This window comes from Penicillium paradoxum (genome assembly GCF_028828445.1).
Source record: "Penicillium paradoxum strain IBT 22861 chromosome Unknown utg000005l_segment0_segment0, whole genome shotgun sequence".
NCBI classification, from domain to species: Eukaryota; Fungi; Ascomycota; class Eurotiomycetes; order Eurotiales; family Aspergillaceae; genus Penicillium; species Penicillium paradoxum.
Genome location: NW_026643183.1, coordinates 130882 through 155752, shown reverse-complemented (window position 1 = coordinate 155752; position 24871 = coordinate 130882). Strand labels below are relative to the sequence as shown.

Below are 24871 nucleotides of genomic sequence, written 5' to 3'. Positions count from 1 at the left end.
CCCCTCTGACTTGGCCACAATTCCGCATTCCCCAGACATCTCCCCCATTCACCAAATCCAACCCACCATAATGTCGCGTCGCGCTCAAATTGAAGAAGTCTCTGACTCTGACCCTGAAGAGGTCGCCCCATCCTATGACTCTGACGAGGAACTCCCCCGCAATGCCATTATCGCACCTGTCAATGTTCCGACCAGGGCTGCACCTCAACCCCAACAACAACAGACCCCTATGCCATCAATGCCAGTCCCTGAGCCTCAGCGCGAGATCCCTCGACACTTTTCATGCCTATACCCTGTGTATTTCGATAAGACTCGATCGCGCGCCGAGGGCCGCAAAGTAGGTGCGGAGCTGGCAGTGGAAAACCCTCTTGCCAGAGATATCGTCGATGCTGTCCAGCTGCTTGGCTTGAATGCAGGACTAGAGCCTGAGAAGCTGCATCCTAAGGATTGGGCGAATCCCGGCCGTGTGCGTGTGCAGGTCAAGAACGAGAACGGCCAATTGGCCAACCCCAAGATCAAAAACAGTACGTAGCTGATATCTATGATGGAGTGGGTGATTATCTTTGCTGGAGATAGACTGACCATATTGTGCAGAGCATCACCTTTATATTCTTGTCGCACAGTACTTGAAAGCAAACCCCACTACCGAACAATCACCCTACCGGCTACGAATCCGTGGCCTGCCCATGCCCGAGAAACTTCCAGCAGCTCCTCCTGCCCCGCGGGGTTGGAAGATCGGGAAAGTCTTGCCAATCCATTCGCCCGCCTATAGCGGTGGCGGTGTCAGTGACAACCCCCTCAAGGACGCGATGGCCGAGATGCAGGGCATGCAGGGTATGGAGGGAATGCCTAACATGTCAGAAATGATGAGCCAAATGGGTGGGATGGGCGGACTGAGCAATATGCTTGGTAGTTTGGGCGGCTTGGGTGGAATGGGCGGAATGGGCGGCGAGCCCTCAGGGGGTGCCGTGGAAAAGAAAAAGAAGGAAAAGAAGAAGGGCAAGGCGTGAAATTAGCGTGTCCTTGTTCTGTGTTCCAATTGCATTGTATGGCGATGGGCGTTGCTCTTTTTTCTACTTAATTTCTACTGCAATTCAGATGAGGAATACCTCCCTGATATCACGGGACTGCCTCTGAATTGATCTCATTGTACATCCATCCCTAAATATGTTCAAGATTCACCGTTGCACAAAGAAAACGGCTGTATAGGATCATGGCATTCGTTCAAATAACCTGATCAATCAAAACATGGGACGCCAGAAATGACCATGCTAACGTTGTATCTGTATGACCACTTGGTTTCTGTGTTGCGGCTTTTATCTAATGGGAACATAGTATCTGCAGGCCGAGATGCGTCTATGATCATTTGTAGTATCGGAGAGAACAAAGAGCAAGGGTGGATTCTGACTGAAGAAGATGTTTATGGGTTTCGTTATTGATCAGTATATTCCGTGTGTTTTGGACACCCACCATTTCTATACTGCCAAAGACGACTGAAGTCTTTGACGCGCAGCACTCTGTTGATACCATTTGGTTGTGAGGGCTGCAGGCTCAGTTTGGCAGGAAGGAATGCCTCGTCTCGGGTTATGGTTGGACTATACCTGACTCGATGCGGAGGGCCTTCATATCCATTCATACCTGCCATTGCCCATGGTTCGACTTCCATGTCCATAAATGGATTGGAGTTAAGGGCCTTCCTATCAGGCCCTAATGTAAACATATTGTCTAGATAATGCATGTTGAGCAGGTGGCCCGAACTCGGGCGGACGAAGAGCCGGCCCATATATCGGTTTGGGATGTCCACAAAATGGAGCACGCCTCCCAGGGCCACGATATCCCCTGCATTGGCATAATGTTCGATGTGGCCGATAGATTGGCCAAATTGATTCATAAGATCAGATGTCGAGACCGCCCCTGATCTTGCTGGCTTTGTCCACCGGGGGTTATTGAAGTGATTGGCAGCATTGCCAAATGTGTACACTTCCAAGCGACGGAGGAGGTTGTGTGGTAATTCATCTAAAAGCCAGTCCAAAATAAGACCTCCCTCAATCCCACCTTGGCTGTGAAGAATCAGAACCACCTTGTCACATTCTGGGTCAAGGAGAGCTTTCTTGACCAAGGCATAAGACCTTCGTATGTCGTCCGTGGCGTACGCAAAGTCCCGTTGGATCAGACATTCTAACAGATCAAAGACAATACCTGCACTACTTCAGATTAATATTTGTAGGTTTAGGTATCAGGATATCACTTACGTGCGATTGTGCACACCGGTTACTTTGCGGCCAAAGGTCCATGACAGTTGATCAACATTCATCTGCACCCACCGACGACTATATGTATCTCAGGTCAGTGACTGAAAGCACATCAACCTAGGGAGGTCTTTTACCCAGCTGCAATTCCATTTATATACAGCCAACATTCCCGGTCATGGCCTGCCCGCTCGACCACGGGCACTTGGGATACCAGGACCCGCTGAAAGCCATTTAACATCAACATGACAATCGCATAATTGACGGCTAAAACAATACCAGTGTAAGCCAGTATTAACATGCCTGGAACCAGACAGAACCCCATAATTGGTAGCGAGAGCAGGAAAGCCACTTGATAGACCACGAGAAACATATGGACCATGACAATCGCTCCGTTGCGTAACGACGGATATAGCTCATCCAACGAACGGGCGCGACCTAAATTTAGAGGTAGCAGTATTCCAGGAAGAGCCCATATCTTTGAGAAGAACAGGCCCACATCGCTCCAAAGTAACTTGATTGGTGATGCAGTGTAGGGCAACGGGGTACCCTGCTCGCCTTGGGTCATCGTGAAACGTAGGTATCTGCTGGAGCAGACACGTAAGGTGGAACAGATAAAGATGAAGATGAAGATGACGAAGCAGCACCAAAGGGAAGCCTGGTCTGTCATGTGATATAGTGTATTTTCCTTTTTTGCCGACACACTTCTTACCTCGGAGCTGAACAGCTGAGCCGATACGAGGTGATCAAGTTGATATTTGATTTGTCGGTTCCAAGGTTCTTCTATGATCTCATTTATTGAGATGCCCAGCTAATATTTCTCTGTGCGCCTAAGAGACTAACCAGGTGGTTATTCTGCCTAGGTATATAGTCCCTGCATCTCTCTTCTGGGGCAAAATAAAACTAAGAATGGATTTACTAGATGTAGGACCGCGGTGAGATCTCCGTGTCTAGCCCTGTGAAATTTACTTGTACTTCAATACGAGCTGAAAGAAAGGTCAAAGCCTCTCTTTCACAGCTATAGCCCCGGTGAGCCCAGAACATAGTACCGACAAAGCTGAGCCTAAAGCTCGGATTCCTGTTCAATAACAACTCTGAGAGATTAGCGGCTAACTTGTCTAAATTACATGTATATGCAGGGCTTCCAAGGTTTCTCTCGTGGTAAATCAGAAACGATGCTACGAGCGCCTCGAAAAAGGTCCGACAGTCAATGTTTCTTTCGATGATTATCACGGAACATATATCCTCGATTGATGCATATCCCTGCATGGCGCATCTCACTCTGGTACCATTGCGCAACAGCCTTCGCTGTGCCGGCAATAGAGAAATCGCTGGCATGCCAACTTCCTGGCACACATAACGACAAGCACCATCGAATATCGTGGTGAACGGGCTGAGACGAAATGGTGCCATCCCGGGCGTTGATGCGAGCTATCACAAGATCCATCAGCTCCTCGTCGCTGTAAAGACGATCAGCCCAGTTGAAGAAGACGGTTACCCATTGGTTGGCATCGTCCGGAGTGTAGTTCTCGCGTATATTGCATCCATTGGGATAATTGAACATCCCCCGACGATGCTTGATGCACTGCTTTGCTTTCTTTGTAACCTGAGAGGAGCCAACGGCTGAAACTTGGTTTTCCATTTGGAACTACAAGAGATGGGTGAGACTGAAGAGAAAATAAGAAAAGAACCCGAGACGGAAAGCTGAGACGTAGAGAGAGAATACTCAGTCTATATACTGAGACTTGAAGGAACATAGCTATAGATAGCTTGATTGTTCTTTGTGAGAGACATTGCTCATTGTCATGGAGCCATACCGATTCTCTTTGATGTTCACAGAATGTCAATCCAACACCAACAATTCTTTTGTTCTCTTTGATCATGGCACTTTCAATGGGGATTAGCAGCATGAAAGCATGCCAAGCACGGTCTTCTTCATCCCTTTTCAGAGAGTATAAAAATATCTCTCTGAAGCCGGGATTACATCTACAAGCTCAACACTTGCTCGAAATTTGCCCAACTTGGCATACACATACAGTGGGAACATTCTAGTCGAGTTTGTGACAAGCATAGAACATCTGAACTCTGCCATAACCCCCAACGCCGTTCTCTGCTCCATAACGGCCACAAACGATGGGCAAAGATGGAGGGCGATTCGGACTCATTCGGCAAAACACATTTGGTGAACATGCAAGACTCTTCTCGGGACGTGGAGACGCTCGGTTTGTCACTGACCTGAGAAGGAACGAAATGAAACGGCTAACGGACATCTTGCACCTAGATATCACAAGAGCGAGACACGCCGATGAGATCGTCAAATGTCTGATCCACGCTCTACCAAAGAATATGCGCCGTGACCGCTGGTCGAGAACAAACAAAGATTTGTGCAATGCCCATCAGGATCTGAGTGCTGATCTCATATACGATTTGTTCAATCTCATCAGAAGGGAGGTCGGTTACCACCTCCGCAAGTTTGACGCATACCCGCACCTGTTGAAGCCTCTAGACAATTTGATTCTGAAGCAACTGCGGGCTATACAGGGTATGTGGAAGAAGCCCAGCTTGAACGACCCGGATGCTCCAAATGCATGGCGCTACGAAATCAGCGACTGCCAGGGGTGCATGGTGGCTCGAATTGCGAGTGACAAAAACGCACTGCGCAATCTTCGCGTTGCGTTGCTCGCTCGCACGCAGACTCGTGTAAATCATGTCCCACGCAGGCTTATGAAATTTGTCGACGCCTGCATTGACCTGTTCCCTGATGATGTGGATGAACTCTATGGTACATCGAGCCAATTTGCATATATCCTCAAGGATACCCGCAAAGCCTGCAGCAAAGCCTGGTTAAAGGATCCGGCTCATGTGAACTCGAGACATCCGCAAAACAAGCACAGTAATCGTGAGAAGGGCGAGAAGCATGAGGTGAATGATGGAAGCAAGAAGAGCAGAAAGAATGCACGCAGCCATACCTCCGCCAATGAGTATAATCCACGGAAGAACCATGTGCAACCACCACGACCGATCAAAACACCTCACCCGGCAGAAAGGTATGTCCCCGAATCTTCTTCTTCGTTTGCAGCGCGGCGTGCTGACAGTGACACAAAAGGACTCGGCTTGTATCGCCCAACGTCGAGAGTTTCCCGGAAAGCTTCAACGTCACCGTGCCACATGAGTGAAGATCACCAGTGGTCTCCAAATCCAGATCGTGTCACCAGGTTCATGGATTTTGCTGATGACAACTACCAAGGCCTGGGAATAAGGGCGGCAGGGTGGAGTGCGACTACTATCTACGGGTCTCTTGGAAAACCCCGTTCACCTAGTGCAGCAATTGCTGTCTATGGAACTTTAGACGAAGCCAACGGAATGCTGGAGATGTAGAAGAATATGGGAGGAAATCCCTATTTGCAGGGCACAGAGTGCTCAACAATAGATGGGAGCAAAGGGCAAAGTCCCTTTAGAGGGTTCATCCTCATCGATCTACTCCACAAGCAGTGAGTAGAGTGATCAAGGCCACATCGGGAAGCCAGAAAGCTCTACAGCGAGGACAACATGGAGTCAGGTTTGTGAACAGTCAAATATGGTGTGATCGCTTGGTCCGAGCCGCTGGCTTTTATTCCTTTATTTCGGCATTTTGTTTGGCGCTTTGTGCCTGTCTTTCGTTCCCTCGCTTGCTCGTCATTGATTGCGACTTTGATTCTGACTTGAGTTATTCTTGCTGTATGGATCTGGTGGAAGAAGGGACTTGGGGGGAAGAGATCATGGTATTTGCAAACGAATCGAATCCACGCCGAGTATCCATGAGAGCAAGACATAAAGAGAAAATGAATAGACATTATTAACAGTAAGTCATAGAGAAAACCATGTACAAAGCATCGACTGGCGCATTCTGAAGTATTAATACATTGGGTCACTAGCCCATACACAAAAAGAAAAATGTCGAAAACCCCCACGGCCTGGCGGAGACGACCAGCAGCTCCAGGGACGGGATTGGGTGAAGTATTAAAAAAAAAGACACATTCTCAGAGGATTCATTTCATCACGGCTTTAATTGTGCAGGACACTTCCAGGAACGCCATGACTCGGACCCTTGAGACTATCCACGGTCTTTCGGCGCAACCGAGTGCGGGTCGCAGGTCCCTCAGGCGAGAGCACCACCCGCTCATGTTCATGTTCCTCTGTAACTGTCATAGTCACAGGTGCGGCTGTTTCAAGCGCCTGGGCAACATCCAGATCCACCTGTTTCTGGGCATTTTCGCGAGCTCGCTCGTAGCGTAGCTTAACTTCACCAGTCCACTGAGTGCCAAGAAGGCGATCCCAGAAGATGAAGAAAGGCTGGGAGAAGTTGGTTTTGATACCCCAGCTTTGGTGATGGATGTCGTGATAGGCGGCATTATTGGATGTAAAATGCTGCAATGGATCCCAGGGGAAGGCGTAACCACAGTGGTCATCGACAGTCTTGATAGTTGACATTGTGAAGAACCACATGGCCTGGCGAGTGGTCATGCCGGAGAGTAGGAATCCAACACCAGTGCCGGCCGTATCCAAGAGGAAGCCCTCAAACGGGTGATTGTAGAGGGCACCAAAGGCGTAAGGAACGTAGAGACGGTGATGGCGGGAATGGAAAGTCGCTGTGATGGTTAGTACAAGATCCATCAGTCAAGCTCGAAGGACTACACATACCGTAGAGCCACCGGTTCATATGCATAGCCCGGTGGAGGAAGTACTGCCAAGTATCCACGATACAAATCGCTAGCATGAACTGAAGCGCCGGTACAAAATACCAGTAGATGAAACTAGCAACTGTAACCTCCCAGCTTGTGAAGGCGGGCACCACGACCTCGGCTCCGCCGAGAGTCATGTATTGGGTCACACCGGGGTAAGATCCACCAGCCAGAGCTCCAGCCAACATGGTATAACCAGCTTGTGACACGGATTTCCCTAGGCTAACGGCATCAACCCCAACAAGAGCCAATAATGACGGAACAGCCTTTTGGGCGATGCGCAACCGCTGCGCCCACACGGCCACATCATACTCCTCTTTTCCAGCAGTTTCCTCCGCATCAAAGTACATAAAAGCAAGACCGGCCACAGTTTGAATCACTTGCTGTAAGATAACATCCCGAACAACTTCCCACCGGGTGACTTTGTTTCTTTTCAGGACTTCCGCGGGGGTGTGAAGCCGGTATTGGACGAAGTAATTGTTGATATCCAGGAAGTGATAGATCATCGACAGGGCCCAGTAAGCCACAACGGGTAATATGAGCGAGAGAATATTATCGGGGATAGGAGCGAGCAGATCCTCTCGTGTGGTCAAGGTGTAGGTTGGTAGGGGAGGGAGATCGAACGCGACGGATGCGTTCACGGCCATGGTGTGAGAATGGCAATGCACCAAGCTCGAATATAAGGAAATTGATTGTGTCAATCAAAAGGATCTCCCAATTGGAAAATTGGAGACCGAGGCCAGAGATGGAAAGAAAAGAGAAAGAACGTCAGCAACCACGTCGGAGACCGGATGCTGACGGGTAGGCACGATACAGGATGGATTTCGATCAGTACCTCTCCTGATACATAACAAAAGGAAGGAGGAAAAAGGGGGAAAAAAGGAAACGAGATGTTGATAATAATGAACGAGGGAATGGGGAGATAAAAGATCAACGTTCAGATCAGGAGATGCCCGGATTCGGGTGGCGCGAGACCAAGAACAGGCAATCCAATACTTCCGGAGACGGTATCTGTGGAGATCACCCAAGAGATAGTGGTCCTATACGGTATGGTATGGTAAACCAGAGATGCTGAGTCAGACTTATAGATCGCCGAAGACGAACAGTACAAACGGTCGACCAAAATCAACGTTACTACGATCATTTCATACTGTTCTCATCCATCCCCAGTATCTCCTTCCCTCTCGAATGGCCTCAGGCTGCTTACCAAGTGCATTGTGCTTCCGAGGTACCCTGAAGTATCGACTACGGCGCTAATGCGTTGCCAGTGGCGGTGGCCCAGACTCCCCGATACTAGTCGGGTACGGAGTAGACAATACAAACCGAACAAACATCACCCCGCTCTTCAATTTTTTTTTTTTTTTTTTTTTAAAACCCTCTTCCCCCCACCCTCGAGAGTGTTTTTCCTTTCTGTGCTTACTTTCTTTCTCCTTACCTTCTCATATAATACCGTTCAAGATGATTATCTACACTGTACGTTTGATCATGACCTTTCCCCCCTATTTTCTCTATTTCATATAGTTTTCTGGAATCTTAATTGACAATTGCCCAGGATATCGTTTCCGGCGACGAGATCGTCTCCGATACCTTCAACCTTGTCCCCAACAAGGACTTTGATGTCCTCTGGGAGTGTGATTGCCGCAAGTACCTGAAGCGCTCCAATGAGGACTTCCAGCTTGAGGGTGCCAACCCCTCTGCTGAGGGTGGCGATGATGAGGACGGTGGCGATGGCGAGGCCGTCATGGTCCACGATATCGAGGATCAGTTCCGTCTGCACTGGCTCAAGGTCGAGGACGGTGCTAAGCCCTCCGCCAAAGCCTACATGGCTCACATGAAGTGTAAGATTGCCCTCTGTCCCTTGTATCTTGGTGTGCGCAAATCATTGATTATTCTTCCTTAATCTAGCTTACTTCAAGAAGCTCTGCGAAAACGCTGCGCCCAAGTTCGCCGCCGCTGAAGATCCCGAGGAGGCCGAAAAGGAGTTCAGGAAGAAGTGTGGTGCCGCCACCAAGAAGATTATCAAGAACTGGGACAACTACGACGTCCTCATGGGTCAGTCTATGGACGGCGACGCCATGTATGTTCAAATATTCCTATCTTTCGGGTACCCAAACTAACTATTCCTAGGCACGTCCTCATTGACTTCCGTGATGATGGTGTCACACCCTACGCTACCGTTTGGGCTGACGGTCTCAAGGCCGTGAAGGTTTAAACAGCAATTCATGCCATCCTAAAACAGGCAGCAGCAAAACATAAGCTGCATGCACAAACATGCCTTGGTGGATGAATTGTGGGGAAGTTCGGACGGAACGGCTGTTTATTCCCCATCCCTTGGGCCCTTCTGTTCCAATGGCGCTCTCACATTTCTCATTCCTCACGTTAGTGATCCCTTGATCGTCAAGAGTTACGCTTCATGAAATCATTTCATCTTCCACGCTTCCTGTTCTACTTATACTTTGTAGATTTTCTCCGCCATCATTGGTCTTGTATTCCTTGATTACAGTAGATTACTTCAATTCGAACCCCCAGGGTCAATCTTACGAACTCTCATAGACCAGCTACAACATCATGTATCATGCATATGTTTTTATTTACTGTTTGTTTGATAGATTTGTACATAACAACTATACACTATATATCTCTTTGGGCTGAGTGACAAGAATACTAAGCCCACTTGGATTCACCATCATTGCTCCTGTTCCATGATGGCGTATTCACATCCGAAGTGGATCCCGGAGGACCATTGCCATACGAAGTAGGTAAGTCAATAGGATTGTTGCCGTGATATGTCGAGACATTTCCACTGGTGAAATCAAGACCGGAAACAGGATCCAATTCCATGAGATCATCTGCAACGGGGAGATGTTGTCCGAACACAGCGTCCCATTGGTCCCAGTCGAAGTTGAGGTTGGGATCAACCATCGATGGCGGTGTAGGCACATTCATGGGCAATCCATGAGAAATAGTCTCCATGAAGGACGTGCCACCGGAAGGAGTAAGATCAGACTCTAGCTGTGGAGCAGATACAGCAGGGACCAGGGATGCAAGATATTGCGCCGACGGTTGCGTGTCCCTGGTCAGTACCAGATTGGATGAAGGTGGCTTAGTGAGGGGAGGTATAGGACAGCCTGTGAGATTAGGGCGAAACTGGGAATTTTGGGCCACAGGCAAGGGTTTATCGTGATGTTGAAATTCGCATTGGTGTTGCAAGGGGGTTCTAGTACCCGAAGTAACATCTTCACTAGACATGTGGGAGCGAGGGATGTTGTTGAATGATCTGCTGGAATTGCTAGGTTGAGGGTTATGCGGTAAGAGATGACCGGCCGTGGCTGAACCCGGGGATCTAGGTTGGGATGGATCCGAGTACGAAGAGTACTCATCTTTGTAAGAGTCAGCCGGCGAAGCGATCCCGGCCTGGATCTGGTCTTTTTCAGACCAGAGCATCTGGGGATCGAGCCCAGCCTTTTGCCAAGCTTTCTGGCGAAGGCGGCGGATCATATCCCAGGCTTCACGGCCACCGTCCTTTAACGGCCGTTGTGTCGAGACACCGTCTTCACCACCTACAACACCTCCATCTGGACCAGAGAGTGCGAGTATGCTGTCAATAAACGCGCGGGACTTGGATGCTTCGGGACTATAAGGTCGCTCGTATAAATCGATGAGCATAATCCTATGCCTTATTAGCGTCATCGCCAATACTTGAGAACAGGACCATACATGGTAGCATGCATTGGCTGATGGTTTCTGAAGAAATATTAGCTGTGACTCTTGAATAGCACGCCGGCGAAAAGCTTACCCAGGCCAGCTCCAGTGGAAAGGCTGGAAATCAGGGTCAGTGGCAAGTTGTATGAACTTCTTCATGAATCCATGGCAATGTCGGAGAGCACTGTGAATATCAGCGTGGGGAACTCAATGCGTGATGTTTTTTGCTAACCTCTGGCGTGCCGCTGGCCATATCCGGCTACGGGCGTTCTTTAGAAAAGGCTGGTAGGCTACGCAGAAGGCCTATAGAAAGATCAGTTGAGCTGTGGATCACCAAGGATTCAGAAAGCGCACCTTATCAATATATAAAGAGAGGATGATCTTTGCCCATTTATGAAAGCAAACCAGAACTGGCGAGTGATACTGCTCTGAACATCCAGTGGAACCTTCACCTGGTAGATCAGGGCCAGATGAGCGGCCATCCGTCGACGATTCCGACATATAAAAAGCGTGGCCTGCCGTTGACAAATTGTCAACATGCTTTGCCTCTGGAATTCTGTTTATTATGGAATTCAATTTCAGCTGTAAGTCTAGGAGTATTGATCGGAGTTCTTCCATGTCCTGCCTGGTGAGGGGCTTTGTTCCTAGCTGAATCTTTAATATTCGGCGGATAGCACCTGATAAAATCAGTTTATTAATCTTGAAACGTGAGGGATATACTCACAAGCCATGATATATTTCCCTCTAGCGTTGAGGTAATAGACGTTGACCATCGATGGTCCTCCACAAACAGTTGGATCATCTGGATTGTCGGGCGCCCGGTTCTGCGAAGTGACCAGTTTCGCATACGATTCAGCAGCAGGACTACCAAGCAAGGTATCTTTGATTTCGCTCGTCTCACACACGTCCCAATAATTCTCGTCACTGACAAGTGGAGGCAGGCCGCTTGACATCGCAACCACGCAATCCATGTGCATGATATGCCACCATAATCGGCGCCTGTACTCAGCCTCACAAGGTTCGATGCCAAACTTCGCTGGATCCCGATGCAGACCCATGGTTTGTGCGACCCTCATTGCCAAACTGACGAATATGCTGCTGGTTAAAGGCTCTTCCTCCTTCGTGACGATAGTCTGCACAATGAGATAAGCAGCGAGACCTTGAAGTGAAGGGCTACGCGGGAATTTGATCTTTGTAAGCCACCTAATGACTTCTTCACTATACATCGTTGAAAGGGTAGACCGTGATGACGCATCAAATTCAGCCTTGATTGTTCGAATCGAGACCGTCACTGAGCCGGCATACCACATGGCGTACAAAAGTGGGATGAATGAGGGGTTCGGACATGACTCTCCGGAGTAACTGCTGTAGTCATACCAGTCCCAGAATGAATTGTAGAGTTTCAGGATAGTTGGGGGGTGAATCACGGGGCTGATGGCGTGTACACCCGAGATAAATCCTTTGTATAGAATATGGCTTTGTCGTTTAGTTGGGATGTGGTCGAGCATGTCTGGCTCTACCGCCTTTTCATTCACCGAAGGAGAGTCACCGGACGGGTATATTATGGATTGTTGGAAAGAATGGGACCTAGGCGTTATTGAAGGTGTCAAGCTGCCTGTTGATTCTCTCCATGACTTTCGATCGTTCGGGGATGAATCTATCGTGTCATCGTCGTGGTTATGAAGGGTAGATTGGTTATGGGAGCGATTCTGATCTCTCAACAACTGATTGAGGTCATTGATCTAGGCCCGAGTTAGTTAAACGGGTCTATTTGAGGGAAAGTCCAGGGGACAACACACCTCGTCAGAGATATAAGCCCAATACGTGGTACCAACATAGCTAGCTAGGGTCAGCAAATTCATCTTTCATTGGAGCCCGTTGTGACTGACGTGGACCTTCCACCGTCCTCCAGGCTCAAATGGCCCAAGTTCAGGCTCCCAACTGGATCTACCAGGTCGGTGGCCTGGCCAGATGGGATTGGAAATTCATCGGCGCTCGACTCTGCAGTACCACGGTGTGGACTGGAAGGCCGTGACGATGCTTTGTTTCCATTCGGACTATTGCTCGGCCGTGGGTCATCCAATTGCGGGGGTTCCACTTTCGGATCTGAGTTGATTGCCTGCATCCCCACAGCTCCGAGAGCTTGATCCCTCCCACCAAGGCGCTCAATCATCGACATGAGCTTGTCAAGCCGGGATTCAATAGCATTGGTGTCAGATTTCTCCCCCATCGGCTCTCCTCGCCTCAAGTGCCCATAAATTGACTGGAGCTCATCCACATCTGCCTCTAAAGTCCGAGATGCCTCTCTCCTTCGTTTAGTGCCTTGCGGCTCTGACGACACATCGCGCCCATTGTCGTCTTTTTGCGACAGAACATCGTACGTGCATTCGGTGTTGTTCTTCACGCAGTTCCCGCAGATCGGATGTATCTAAAACGGGGAAATAAATGTACGTTAGCTGACATGAGCCTTATGAGCGAGCATAAGATCAAGCTACCTTGTCGCATTTTACTTTCCGACGCCGACACGTGTGACAGCTGTAACTTGTGCGGTTCCGGGTGATCTGACGACCTCCAGCCAACGGTCCCTTCAAAGATGGAGGGCACGAGCTGCTAGGGTTAGAGGGACCCGATCCGGGCTGGATATTGGGGGGGCCCTGCTTCATAGTCCCTGGCAAGAGAGACAAATAGAATAGCTATTAGCATGAAAGCGTCATGCCCAACAAAAAAAAAGGGCGCCCCGACTGCGGGGGTTCCTTGACGTTATCGGGCGATCGCAGGGGCGGCCAATCAGATCATTCGATGCAGTCAGCAGAGATGCCTAAGTTGGCCTAACTTTACAGGCATCACTCGTTAACTACTCCGTAGTTACTGCTCACTTGTATCCCTCCACTCCTCAATGTTGACAGAATCCATTTTCAATAAGCTTTTTCAGCGTACTTCGCTGCATACCTGAGCTTCACTGTGCATGCAGAAAGTTGAAGACTTACTTTTGAAATGAGTTGGACGCGGACATGTGTTCCGGATGCCGTCTCTCTAAAGGGTCCCATAACTCGGCATATGACGATGCGTATGCGAATACAATGAACCGTACTCCGTATTCAAGGACAGATGAGAGAAAAGACTGGGTTGGCAATGGAAACCCTCTCGCGGTTGACATGCGCACGCCAATCGCTCACTGCATTGGAGCCCCAGCATGCACTTGCAATAGAGGAAGGGCAAGCCAGCCTTGGCGAAGAGAACTTGTCACAAGTCGAAGACATTCTCGCCGTGTGCGCTGGGCTCGTTACGACTGAGATTGAGAGCAAGATCATCCGATTGGTTCGGTTTACGGCGCAAGAAGCAATTCTTTTTTCCTAATGCTGAAAACGAAGTCATTGTGTTGTTTGCCCCCATATATCTCCTTTGACACATTTGGATCTGGGTATTGCAAAAAGTGCCGAGGCCTTCGAAGAACGATTGCAAGCCAATCCATTCTATCTCTATACAGTGCGCCATTGGGTTATACATGCAAGAGCGCCCGAGGACTTACATCCTAATGCAATAGGGTCCTTGGAAGACCAGCAAAAGCCAAAGCATCAGAACCAGCATCCGCTGTTGGACGCAATTCACTCGGTAAAAATTGGAGTCAGGAATTTTCAAAAACCATGGAGGGATTGCGTTTTGCTGCACGCTTTGCCATCAAAAAGGCAGTATCTTACTTTTTGCAACACCGGCCTGTGGATATGCGTTATGGGAGTCATTGGACAGCATTGCAATGGGGTGTTTTACAGAATCATTTGAATATCGCCCAATTACTTTTTTCCCATGGAGCTAATTCAAACGGAAACAGTCAGGAGGATTTGGTCCCACTTACAATGGCTCCTGAGTATAGAAATGAAGCAATGAGCAGACTGCTCCTGGAGTGGGGAGCCAATATGGATGCCTCGTGTGAATGGTATGGAGATGCTTTGGTCGCAGCATGTGTTAAAGGTCATCTTGACACTGTGGAGATCGTTCTTAACAATGGTGTCGATATAAATTCTGAGAGCGAGATACATAGCAGCCCTTTGACGGCCGCTGCATCAGCGGGCCATGGGAGCCTAGTCACTTTCTTGCTTGACAAGGGTGCCAACCCCAATCCTGAAAATTATGAGAATTTAATCGCATTGGACGCAGTAGCATCCCAAGGCTATGAAGATATTGTGCAAGTATTGCTCAACGGTCACGCGGACTTCAATCATGAGGGGAACAGCACCGCGATTGTAGCAGCTTCAGCCAACGGAAGCCAGCGGAAGCCAGCGAATAGGGCAAATGCTCCTAGAGGGCGGTGCCAACATCCATGTGGAATCCTATCTTGGCCCAGCATTAACTGTTGCTGCAATAAAAGGTAACGCTGATGTTGTAAAATTGCTACTTGACAATGGCACTAACATTCGCGGACGGGGCAGAGTTCATGGCACTGCCTTGCATGCAGCTGCCCACTTTGGCAGCACACAAATCGTGCAGATGCTACTCGAAACAGGAGCCGACAGCACCGTGCGTGCGGGTGTTTCCAAAACGGCACTTCAAGCAGCCGTCAATAGAGGTCCCCAGGAGGTTGTGTCGCTTCTCATAAGCCAGAAAGAGCAGATAGGGTTGTGAGACTACATCTGTCGTCTGATCCAGTATAGGTGTGTCGCTTCAAGGTACAGCCCCAAACCCTTTTTGGGGCATTCATGGTTGTTTTTTATGATATTGGTGTTGTATGGCCAGGCTAGATCCCCAGAGAACCGAGTTTGCCGCCAATCGACTCATCTTCTATAACATATAGCACTGACGTCATATCTATAGAGCGCTAGCAAGCAGCCTTATAGATTGACCACAAGACATTGTCTCGATCGGGCCGCGAAATCATAATCGACACAGATGTATGTACAGAGTACTCCTTAGCAAAGCCTACATCGGCTGCTACACGCGACGGTTGTTCTCTACATAATCTGTGAAGAGGATCCAGATCAAAAGCAAAGAAGCCAATTTGCCAAGGTGGGCTGAGCTAGTCTAGGCGCCAAGGAGACACAATCGATTTCATTTGTTTTGAGATCGGAGTGATCGATCGTTCTGCAACATCGGTACGGATTAGATCATCCGAGTCATATCGATGTCTCTACGGAGCACATTCGATGGAATGTGCTCTGAGATATCGGCTTTCTTGACTACGGAGTATACAGAGTACACACTGTACTCCGTAGAGCATCCGCCATCCCCTGAAGCGGTCAAAATCGAAGCTATTCGCAGGCAGCCTAATTTTGGCACCCTTGGCACTCGGCAAGGAGGGGCTAAAAGGCAATGAAAACGCAGCGTCTTTCCCCTGATGCTGTCAGAGGCACTTCCGCGCAGGTTGTTTGGGCTCAGCATCCGAACACAGCCGCCCTTGGATTGTCTTGGACTCTCTTGGATGCTCTTGAGCCTTCGTGTATGATTCACACTCTAACCGCCAAGATCCTAACAATGGATCTCCATCTCTCTTTCATGGCAAATGGTTCCCCAAGGTTATTACTGTTATTTCCTCAGGGAGCTATTCGAAGTTCCCCATTGTGATTCTCTTCTCTTCTGTCTCTCTTTGATTCCATTCTTTAGACATACTTCTACGACTACATGCATCAAACATTACGAGGAGTTCACTGACTTGACTCGGCTATGAAATTTTCTCCTTTACCTATGTTGCCCAATTCCTCCCAATCGATACTTTCCAAGTTATGGCTGCTTTCAACATGTATCACATTCCTCGTATCACACACCACTGCAGCTGGTATTGCGGTCGACTTTGGAAGTCCTGGTATGCACTCGCCGACTCTCCCGAGAATGACAATAACTTTGTATGACATGCAATTACTGATATGAATAACTAGATTCAATCAAATCAGCTGCTAGCACGGTTGCGTATGACCTTCTAAGCTTCTATTCAGGCAACAACACCGGCGACACACCAGGAAATCTGCCTGATCCTTACTACTGGTGGGAGGCAGGCGCCTTCTTTGGTGCGTTGATCAACTACTGGTCATATACCGGTGATGAATCATATAACGATGTCATCCTGCAGGCAATGGTTCATCAGGCAGGAGTCAAGGGCGACTTCATGCCCAAGAATCAAACATACACAGAGGGAAACGATGATCAATGTTTTTGGGCCCTCAGTGCTATGATTGCCGCCGAGCGAAACTTCCCTAGTCCACCCGACACCACACCGGATTGGCTCGCCATGGTGCAGGCGGTCTTCAATGGGCAGGCTCATCGATGGCACAGTGCAACTTGCGGGGGTGGTTTAAAATGGCAAATCTATTCTTGGAATGCTGGTAGGTTTGCAAATAAGATTATCTCGCCTGAGAGGGCTATGGCTGATCGCTCTGGTGCTGTCCTTCAGGGTATTTCTATAAAAATAGCATTTCAAATGGCTGCTTCTTCGACATCTCGTCGAGACTAGCTCGCTACACTGGAAACAAGACATACGCAGAATGGGCCACCAAGGCTTGGAACTGGTCACAAGATATTGGTCTGGTGGGACCTAATTACGAAATCTTCGATGGCACAACAGAAACCGACAACTGCACCAGTCATGATCACAATCGATGGACATACAACGCAGGGGTCTGGCTCCACGGCGCCTCTGTTATGTATAATTGGACATCGTCGATCTCTGAGGACACTTCAAATACATCCGCGGTCTGGCAAGCTCGCACGGATGGCCTTCTGAAGGCCACTGATCACTTCTTCTCCAAAAAGAACATCATGTATGAGCCACTCTGCGAGTTTATCAACAAGTGCAACGTTGATCAGTTGAGTTTCAAGGGATATCTAAGCAGGTGGCTTGCGGAGGTAACCCAATATGCCCCCTACACGTATGACACCATAATGTCAACCAAGCTTCGGCCGACGGCGGAAGCTGCAGTGGCACAGTGTCAGGGTGGTGATACCGGCACATTTTGCGGTTTCAGATGGAGCTCTGGCAAATATGACGGCAGAACTGGAGTTGGAGAGCAAATGGGTGTACTCGAAGTGCTCCAAGGGCTCCTTGCCGCAGACGTCGGCGGTCCTTTGACTTCTTCCACTGGTGGAAGCAGCGTAGGAAACAGTGCTGCAGGCACTGATGAAGAAGATACCAGTGCCGACACGCCAACTAAACATATTGGTAACGGTGATAAAGCTGGGGCGGCGATTCTGACCTTTTGTTTTGTTTCTCTTATCGGTGGTGCTGTATATATGATGATTTCTTGATTAAATTGCTCTTGTATTGTTTTTTATACCTAGATTTCATGTGTATTTGTTCATTTACCATACATAATACAAATAGACAATGATCGAAGGCAAATAGATTCCAATATCTAGACTAAAAGTCCATTCATGACCCTACAAAGGAAGAACGGGCTCCTGCTCTTTGGACCAAGGGGCAATGATAACATTGTCACTCCGAATGACAGCACGGCCAACCGTTCATTTTTAATCGCCAGTTCACACTTGCCGGAGTAGACAAGGTAGACAATGCGGCTAACACCCTCACTTCGGTGTTACTAGCTTCCACAGTGTATTTCACGAGTGATAGTCGCCCAACTACGTTGTAACATATGCGTGAGGGGGAGAGTGGCTTCATGACATTGAGGTGCTGAGAGCTACCTATCATTAGTTGGAAGAAGAATCTCGAACATCATAAAACATCAAGTAATCGGCTATATCACAGGGGGTACATAATAGGGGTGTAATGGCCAGCAGGATCGAATGAACTGATTCTCATATTATTCATTCCCTTGCCTTGAATGTTCATCGCAATACTTGGGGTCATAGCCAGTATAATACTTCGCTGTCGCAGCTAATCTTAGATGATTTGGGGTATATTAGCATTCATGTCCAGAGCAAGCTAGACGTGCATATCCAAGCCATCCGCTGAAGTCGAGAAACGGGGAGATTGCACGCCAATTTAGACCGAAGTACCTCTGGTGATAGAATCTAACCCCGTAGGAACGAGTGATGGAATCGCCATGGTAACATTTAGAGTCTTGTCGCTTGAAGTGGAACAGGTTTAAGCTTATGTAGGAAATGCAAGTACGTGAACGTGAAGACTGCAAGGCTTGTCAACATATGATACAAAGATACGACCGCTATGAAGGCAGAGCAAGACATAAAGATTCATAAAATACACTGAATCGCATACATAGATCATGCCAGGCTATCCACGCTTGACCTCTTGCTCAAGCTTATCCAGAGCCTTCGCGTATCTGGGCTTAAGTGAGTCCAGTGCATCAGCCTTGATCTGGATGCGATCGATGTTAGATGTACGTGTAATTCGGCCATCCACACTGGCTGCGATCTCGTTGGCAAACCAGCGGCCCTCGCGATGAGCGACTAGATTCCAAGCAGAGCCTTCACGGCCGGCGCGGGCAGTACGTCCAACTCGGTGAACGTAGGTAGTGATACTCGTTGGGATATCGTAGTTGATGACATGAGTCAAAGATTGCAAATCAAGACCACGAGAAGCACGATCAGTAGCCACAATGACTGAGATGCGACCATGTCGATACGCTGTCAATGTTTTACGAGATGCGGAGGATTTGTTGGATTTGATGATGGTTCCCATGCGCTTGGCCAATGGAGGGTGCAGAAGCGAGATGAGGCGTGAAAGTCGGGATGCAGACTCGGATGACTTGGTGAAAATCAGAACGGTCTTGCGCGATGGCTCGGGAACAAGATCCGTAGTATCGGAGTCAGAATCAGATGAGTCTGAAGAACCAGAACTATCAGATGAAGAGTCTGAGTCCGAGTCTGAGTCTGAGTCCGAGTCTGAGTCTGAGTCCGAGTCCGAACCAGAAGACGAAGTGTCGTCATCAGAGCTAGTATCATCATCGGAACTAGTGTCGTCGTCGCTGCTCGAGTCGTCGTCTGAGCTAGAGCTGCTGGAGTCGGATGAATCAGACACGGCAGGAGCTCGATCTCCACTGATTTCAATGTGAGACAGAAGAAGACGCAATAGATAGAGTGGCTTGAGAGATCCGTCCCCGACTTGAACAATGTGCTCGGAAAGAGTTGGGGGCAGTGCGAAGTGAGCATCTGGATGAATAGCAGAGGGATCTTCTTCAATGGCCGCATCCTCAGAACCGATGATAACCATCTTGGGATTGGCAAGGCGTAAGGAGTTGAGTTTAGAGATATCACGAGTCATTGTTGCACTCAATATCACCTTTCTAGGAGGCTTGGCATCAATCGCAAGTCCAAGTTTGGACAGAAGCTCGCCACCAGGTCCGAAGGTCTCGGGAGCTTGTCGACTGTTCAAAGAATTCATGACCACGTCAACCCACTCTTGAAAACTTTCGTTCAGGAGACGATCAGCTTCGTCAATCACCAACCACTCAAGATATTTGAGAGTAAACCCCTTGGTGTAGCGAATGTGGTCCACCAGCCGACCAGGAGTGCAGATGAGGATGTCGACATTAGGCTCGCATCGTTGGATGTGACCAGGAAGAGATCCATTAGAGTCGAGTGCCTCGCTAACACAATCCTCTAGGCTCAAATTCATCCAGTCATTTCCCTCCAGCCCATCACACTGTTGCTGTTGAATAGCTGGATTGTATACCTGATCCCCACGCATCAATAGTTTTTGCTCGTCTTTGATAGCCACATTACCGACCGCACTTCCAATATGAAGCCGGGATCCAGAAGCACAAAGTTCACAAGATTCGCGAGCTTGTTTCACCAGCTCTCGTGTGGGAACTACAATCAAACCTCTAAGTCTGGAGGCAGGTCTCGGTGGTAGAGCAGTGACAAGTGGGAGAACGTAGGAAAGGGTTTTTCCAGACCCGGTCGCTGCAGAGATACAAAGATCTCCGGGGTGGTTCTTTTCTCCTTGCAAAAGGAGGGGAATCACAGTTGACTGAACAGCAAAAGCTTCTTTGTAGTTCTGTTGTTCCAATACCTTGAGAAGATCGGGCTTAATTCCAAGCTCGGAAAACTTCTGCGTGTCGTGGGCGGATTTGCGCAACGGGTTAGCCAGCCAGGCGGGTAGAGATGAATATGTTGGGAGTTGCTCTGGCTCGGGTGGGTTCTCGGGCTGAGGGAGCCGTTCAAGACCCTGTGCGTAGACAGCTTCCACGACGGGTGTGTCATCTTTGACGGTCTTAGGTTCCGTTTTCTTAGCTTTCGCACTGGAAACTGTTTTAGTGCGCTCGAATTTCGACATGATCCCCGAATGCTTGTTTTTCGATTTGCTTTTTTCGGCTTCTGGCGCTTCAACATCTTCATCAACTTGTTCTTGAATTACAGATGTAGCCGAATCATCCGATTCGTCATCCTTTCCAGTGCTCTTTCGTTTGTCCTTTGTCGATTTCCTTGTCGTCTCGTGGACTGCGTTATGCGAGTCTGCAACAGCCGCTTGGCTGCGGTTTGGCGAGAGAGTACTTTCCTTCCGGGACGTTTCCGGGGAATTCGATCCTTGAGGCGCATTTTTGAGGCGTTTGCGCTTCTTGGTGCTTCCATCGTCTGCGACTTCTGCAATCGGCAAGCTTTCGCGTTTCTTGTGCTTCTTCGTTGGCGTAGGAGTAGTTGCAGGTTGAGAGCCATGGTGATCTCTCTTGCGCTTGTGAGACTGAGCAGATTTAGGAGTCACATCCACCTTCTTTGGAGACTCGATCTCTGTATTCTTGCCAGCCATTCTTGCGGACTTCTGCGAATGACGAGATTGGCGCTGGATGCCTCGCGGAAATCAAATTCCTTTTCTCTGAATCTTTTATGCCGACAGAACATAAAATAGCGTCACCGCCTAGGTCACCGCCCCTTCTTATCGGGACAGCTTCCAGAGACCCACGGGTGTCCAAGTATCTCCTGCGTATGTTGGCTCGAATGGACTGGTGTTCTCAACAGCAGATCTGTTAGCCATGGAAAGGAGGTTGACACGAAGGGCAAATCTGACATCTCGGAGTTCTCATACCGAGAATCACAGCCACGATGCCGTATAACATCGCGTTAGTGTTGCTCAATCTACTAGTTGTAGTTACTTGCTAACAACTCTGCGGATCTAGTATGGTCAGTGACTTCTTTTTCCCTCAGTCAGGTACGCTATTGTCTCTTCTGTGCTGCTCTTGCAGTTGCTGATTGTCTAGGTGGAATTGAAAGTCACATATATCAACTGTCGTCCGTAAGCATATCGCTTTGTCCCTCGACCTTCGCTCGTCCTAATTGCGTCTCAGAAACTCATCGATCGAGGTCACAAAGTTATTGTGATCACCCATGCGTATAAGGGGCGCACTGGGGTGCGTTACCTCACGAATGGATTGAAGATCTTCCACGTTCCCTTCTTCGTCATCTACCGCGAAACAACATTCCCTACCGTCTTCTCCTTCTTCCCCATATTCCGCAATATTGTCATCCGGGAGGAGATTGACATTGTCCATGGCCATGCTAGTCTGAGTAGTTTCTGCGGAGAAGCTATCCTTCACGCGCGCACCATGGGTCTGCGAACCGTCTTTACGGATCATTCCCTCTTCGGATTCGCCGATGCAGCATCAATTCTCACCAACAAGTTGCTCAAGTTTACTTTGAGTGATGTTGACCATGCAATTTGTGTTAGTCACACTTGGTAGGTCTCTCACACATGTACATTGGCCCAACTAACAGCTTGCAGCAAGGAAAATACAGTACTTCGAGCTTCATTGGACCCATTGATGGTCTCGGTTATCCCAAACGCTGTGGTAGCGGAGAATTTCTGTCCTTTGTCACATAACACCCGTGCATCTGATCAACCTCCAAGCTCACCCACCGATGCTCCAATGTCTCCGAGGCAAATTGGTCCCGATGATCCAATAACAATTGTGGTGATATCTCGACTTTTCTACAATAAGGGGACCGATCTCCTCATCGCATCTATCCCGCGGATCCTTGCCTCCAATCCCAACACTCGTTTCATCATCGCAGGATCTGGACCCAAAGCAATCGACCTGGAGCAAATGCTGGAACGCAACGTGCTTCAAGATAAGGTTGAGCTTCTAGGTTCGGTCCGACATGAGGAAGTCCGAGATGTCATGGTGCGAGGTGATATCTACCTTCATCCAAGTCTCACAGAAGCATTTGGGACGGTTATTGTTGAAGCTGCTAGTTGTGGTCTGTACGTGGTCTGTACCCGAGTCGGAGGCATACCCGAAGTGCTACCCCAGCATATGACTACATTCGCCAAGCCAGAGGAGGACGATATTGTGCTTGCAACCAGCAAGGCGATTGCAGCATTGCGGTCGAACAAGGTCCGAACGGACCGATTTCATGACCAGGTTAAAATGATGTATTCATGGCGGGACGTGGCCGCTCGCACTGAGCGCGTCTACGAAGGCATCATTGGTGATATCAGCCCGGAGGAATTCTATGGTTACTACCCAGGCCAGGGCTGGGAAGCGAGCGGAGATCGCGTTCGCAGCTTTGCACTCATTGACCGTCTCAAACGTTACTACGGCTGTGGTGTCTGGGCTGGCAAGCTGTTTTGCCTCTGTGTCGTGATTGACTTCCTGATCTATGTCTTCCTTGAGATGTGGTTCCCCCGAGCCAACATTGATATCGCACGAAGTTGGCCAAAAAAACAACCCGCCAGTAAACTTCATGACACTACCCGAAGTTCTGGATGAGAAGAAGATGGGTCTTTGAATGTCTTCCGATCAAGACCTTGCCTCCTCCTCCTTCTTCTTTTTATCTACTGTGGATGCCCCATACCCTCGATCCATCACCCCACTTGAGCACTTTCTTGTATACCTATTCAACTTGTACATACATGTACTTACCATTAATCTATAATATCTTGTGCTAATGTCTATTAAGCGAAATCGAAATTTTGACATAAACTTGTACTTGCAATCATTTGATTCATCAAGCATGACAACAGCTGTATATCGAACAGGTTCTTTACACTGTTCTGACTATGTGTTGATTCTGGAGCTGATGCTCAATCCGATACGATATTCAATATAGGTACTTCGTTGGTATATTACCAGAAATGTAATTATCATTAACAAACGCCATTATGCATTTTGATGCATATATGCTGCGCTCAACGTCATGTACGAGAATGCTTGGCAGCCTTAGGTCCAAATTAACGCATCACTGGAGGTCGGCCTTCTTTGTTCCATTTAACACGACTTTGTACCCATTCAACAGCCGCCTGAACCCCAGACCCAAGCAGCGCGCTGACCGGCAGCACGCGGCTATCGCGGACGCCGCTTCCTGTCTCTCCTTCAAAAACCTTTCGGACAAGCCCTTCCTTGATGCGAACCACTTCCACGCAATCTTCGCGATCCTGTTTGTTTGCGAGGACCAAGATAGGAACACCAGCCACATCTGCATTTTGTAGAACCGACTCAAGGACTTGACGGCACTCGTCTAATCGCCCGAACTCACTGCTGGCTGCGTTGATTCCGACATTTTGTTCTGAGAATGCCTCTGTGCTTGCACTCCCTCGCGTGCTGTTGCGTACTGGGCCTGCCACCGAGCTTGTGCGCCGAACAAGTCGTGTGATGTCAGGGTCTTGACCCACGTCGGCACTGTCAACCACAAATATGATGGCGTGGCAGCTGGTATAGTAGCTCTGCCAAAGACCGCGCATTGAGATCTGACCCCCCACATCCCAAATCTTCAAGTTCATGTCATGCAAGGCTATCGTTGCGACATTCTGGCCGACAGTGGGGACGGTTTTTCCGGGGTTGGGTGCTGGGGCACCCTCAGGACGAGGCTGGTAGAGCGCCTTGATTTGGGAGAGGAGAGTTGTTTTGCCGGCATTATCTAATCCAAGCAGAATAACGGAATACTCTGTGGGGCTGCATCATCAGTACTGAGCAGGATGCGACCGACTAAAGCAGCCATACCTTCTTTGCTTGTGGCGGCTAAGTACAGCGACTTGGCCAGGTGATACATGATCGCGATCCCTAGGGGAGCTCAAGGCCAAGCGCAATTGATGCAATTAATGCAATTAGGTGGAAATGGTATCAAAACATGGGAATCGTGACATCGTAGCCAAGACCTCTTGTGACGTTCCCAGGTTGAACCTCATCACCCGCGTTCCAGCCTCATCCATTTCCGGGAAGTAGGGCTTAGGGTTTGTGGGGGATCATGGGTTTCGATCTCAGCGAGATCGTGTCAACTGTCGTCCATGTCGTGTTCCTGTCTTGGTTGTGCAACATCTGACATTTCTGTACTATATGATGCAGTGATGAAGTTCGCCCTCAT

General features: G+C 48.9%; 11 protein-coding genes across 11 annotated transcripts; 5 read left to right on the top strand and 6 right to left on the bottom strand.

The window, feature by feature from the left end:
• Window positions 1-70: 70 nt before the first annotated feature.
• Window positions 71-1010, top strand: N7457_005101 (RNA-binding signal recognition particle subunit SEC65; the record flags this gene model as incomplete). The annotated part of the gene is made up of 2 exons (XM_057176146.1): window positions 71-524; window positions 595-1010. The coding sequence occupies 2 exons, from the start codon at window positions 71-73 to the stop codon at window positions 1008-1010; spliced, it is 870 nt and encodes a 289-aa protein (XP_057030448.1).
• A 422-nt stretch (window positions 1011-1432) lies between these two features.
• Window positions 1433-2817, bottom strand: N7457_005100 (uncharacterized protein; the record flags this gene model as incomplete). Its single annotated transcript, XM_057176145.1, has 3 exons — window positions 1433-2204; window positions 2253-2330; window positions 2387-2817. 3 exons carry the CDS (start codon window positions 2815-2817, stop codon window positions 1433-1435), a joined length of 1281 nt encoding a protein of 426 aa, XP_057030447.1.
• Window positions 2818-3456: 639 nt separating this feature from the next.
• Window positions 3457-3891, bottom strand: N7457_005099 (uncharacterized protein; the record flags this gene model as incomplete). Its single annotated transcript, XM_057176144.1, has 1 exon — window positions 3457-3891. The coding sequence occupies one exon, from the start codon at window positions 3889-3891 to the stop codon at window positions 3457-3459; it is 435 nt and encodes a 144-aa protein (XP_057030446.1).
• Window positions 3892-4382: 491 nt separating this feature from the next.
• Window positions 4383-5627, top strand: N7457_005098 (uncharacterized protein; the record flags this gene model as incomplete). Its single annotated transcript, XM_057176143.1, has 1 exon — window positions 4383-5627. One exon carries the CDS (start codon window positions 4383-4385, stop codon window positions 5625-5627), a length of 1245 nt encoding a protein of 414 aa, XP_057030445.1.
• A 666-nt stretch (window positions 5628-6293) lies between these two features.
• On the bottom strand, window positions 6294-7617 carry sur2 (sphingosine hydroxylase; the record flags this gene model as incomplete). The annotated part of the gene is made up of 2 exons (XM_057176142.1): window positions 6294-6877; window positions 6930-7617. The coding sequence occupies 2 exons, from the start codon at window positions 7615-7617 to the stop codon at window positions 6294-6296; spliced, it is 1272 nt and encodes a 423-aa protein (XP_057030444.1).
• An 811-nt stretch (window positions 7618-8428) lies between these two features.
• Window positions 8429-9182, top strand: N7457_005096 (translationally-controlled tumor protein; the record flags this gene model as incomplete). Its single annotated transcript, XM_057176141.1, has 4 exons — window positions 8429-8443; window positions 8523-8808; window positions 8876-9047; window positions 9098-9182. The coding sequence occupies 4 exons, from the start codon at window positions 8429-8431 to the stop codon at window positions 9180-9182; spliced, it is 558 nt and encodes a 185-aa protein (XP_057030443.1).
• Window positions 9183-9634: 452 nt separating this feature from the next.
• Window positions 9635-13335, bottom strand: N7457_005095 (putative C6 transcription factor; the record flags this gene model as incomplete). Its single annotated transcript, XM_057176140.1, has 9 exons — window positions 9635-10640; window positions 10688-10714; window positions 10767-10856; window positions 10905-10975; window positions 11027-11349; window positions 11397-12414; window positions 12472-12511; window positions 12562-13100; window positions 13168-13335. 9 exons carry the CDS (start codon window positions 13333-13335, stop codon window positions 9635-9637), a joined length of 3282 nt encoding a protein of 1093 aa, XP_057030442.1.
• Window positions 13336-16348: 3013 nt separating this feature from the next.
• On the top strand, window positions 16349-17902 carry N7457_005094 (glycoside hydrolase family 76 protein; the record flags this gene model as incomplete). Its single annotated transcript, XM_057176139.1, has 3 exons — window positions 16349-16466; window positions 16540-16983; window positions 17052-17902. The coding sequence occupies 3 exons, from the start codon at window positions 16349-16351 to the stop codon at window positions 17900-17902; spliced, it is 1413 nt and encodes a 470-aa protein (XP_057030441.1).
• Window positions 17903-18848: 946 nt separating this feature from the next.
• On the bottom strand, window positions 18849-21323 carry N7457_005093 (putative ATP-dependent RNA helicase DBP6; the record flags this gene model as incomplete). The annotated part of the gene is made up of 1 exon (XM_057176138.1): window positions 18849-21323. One exon carries the CDS (start codon window positions 21321-21323, stop codon window positions 18849-18851), a length of 2475 nt encoding a protein of 824 aa, XP_057030440.1.
• Window positions 21324-21616: 293 nt separating this feature from the next.
• On the top strand, window positions 21617-23280 carry N7457_005092 (phosphatidylinositol N-acetylglucosaminyltransferase subunit A/GPI3; the record flags this gene model as incomplete). Its single annotated transcript, XM_057176137.1, has 5 exons — window positions 21617-21633; window positions 21691-21722; window positions 21772-21806; window positions 21859-22247; window positions 22293-23280. The coding sequence occupies 5 exons, from the start codon at window positions 21617-21619 to the stop codon at window positions 23278-23280; spliced, it is 1461 nt and encodes a 486-aa protein (XP_057030439.1).
• A 461-nt stretch (window positions 23281-23741) lies between these two features.
• N7457_005091 (ADP-ribosylation factor family protein) lies at window positions 23742-24559 on the bottom strand (the record flags this gene model as incomplete). The annotated part of the gene is made up of 2 exons (XM_057176136.1): window positions 23742-24454; window positions 24511-24559. 2 exons carry the CDS (start codon window positions 24557-24559, stop codon window positions 23742-23744), a joined length of 762 nt encoding a protein of 253 aa, XP_057030438.1.
• Window positions 24560-24871: the final 312 nt, after the last annotated feature.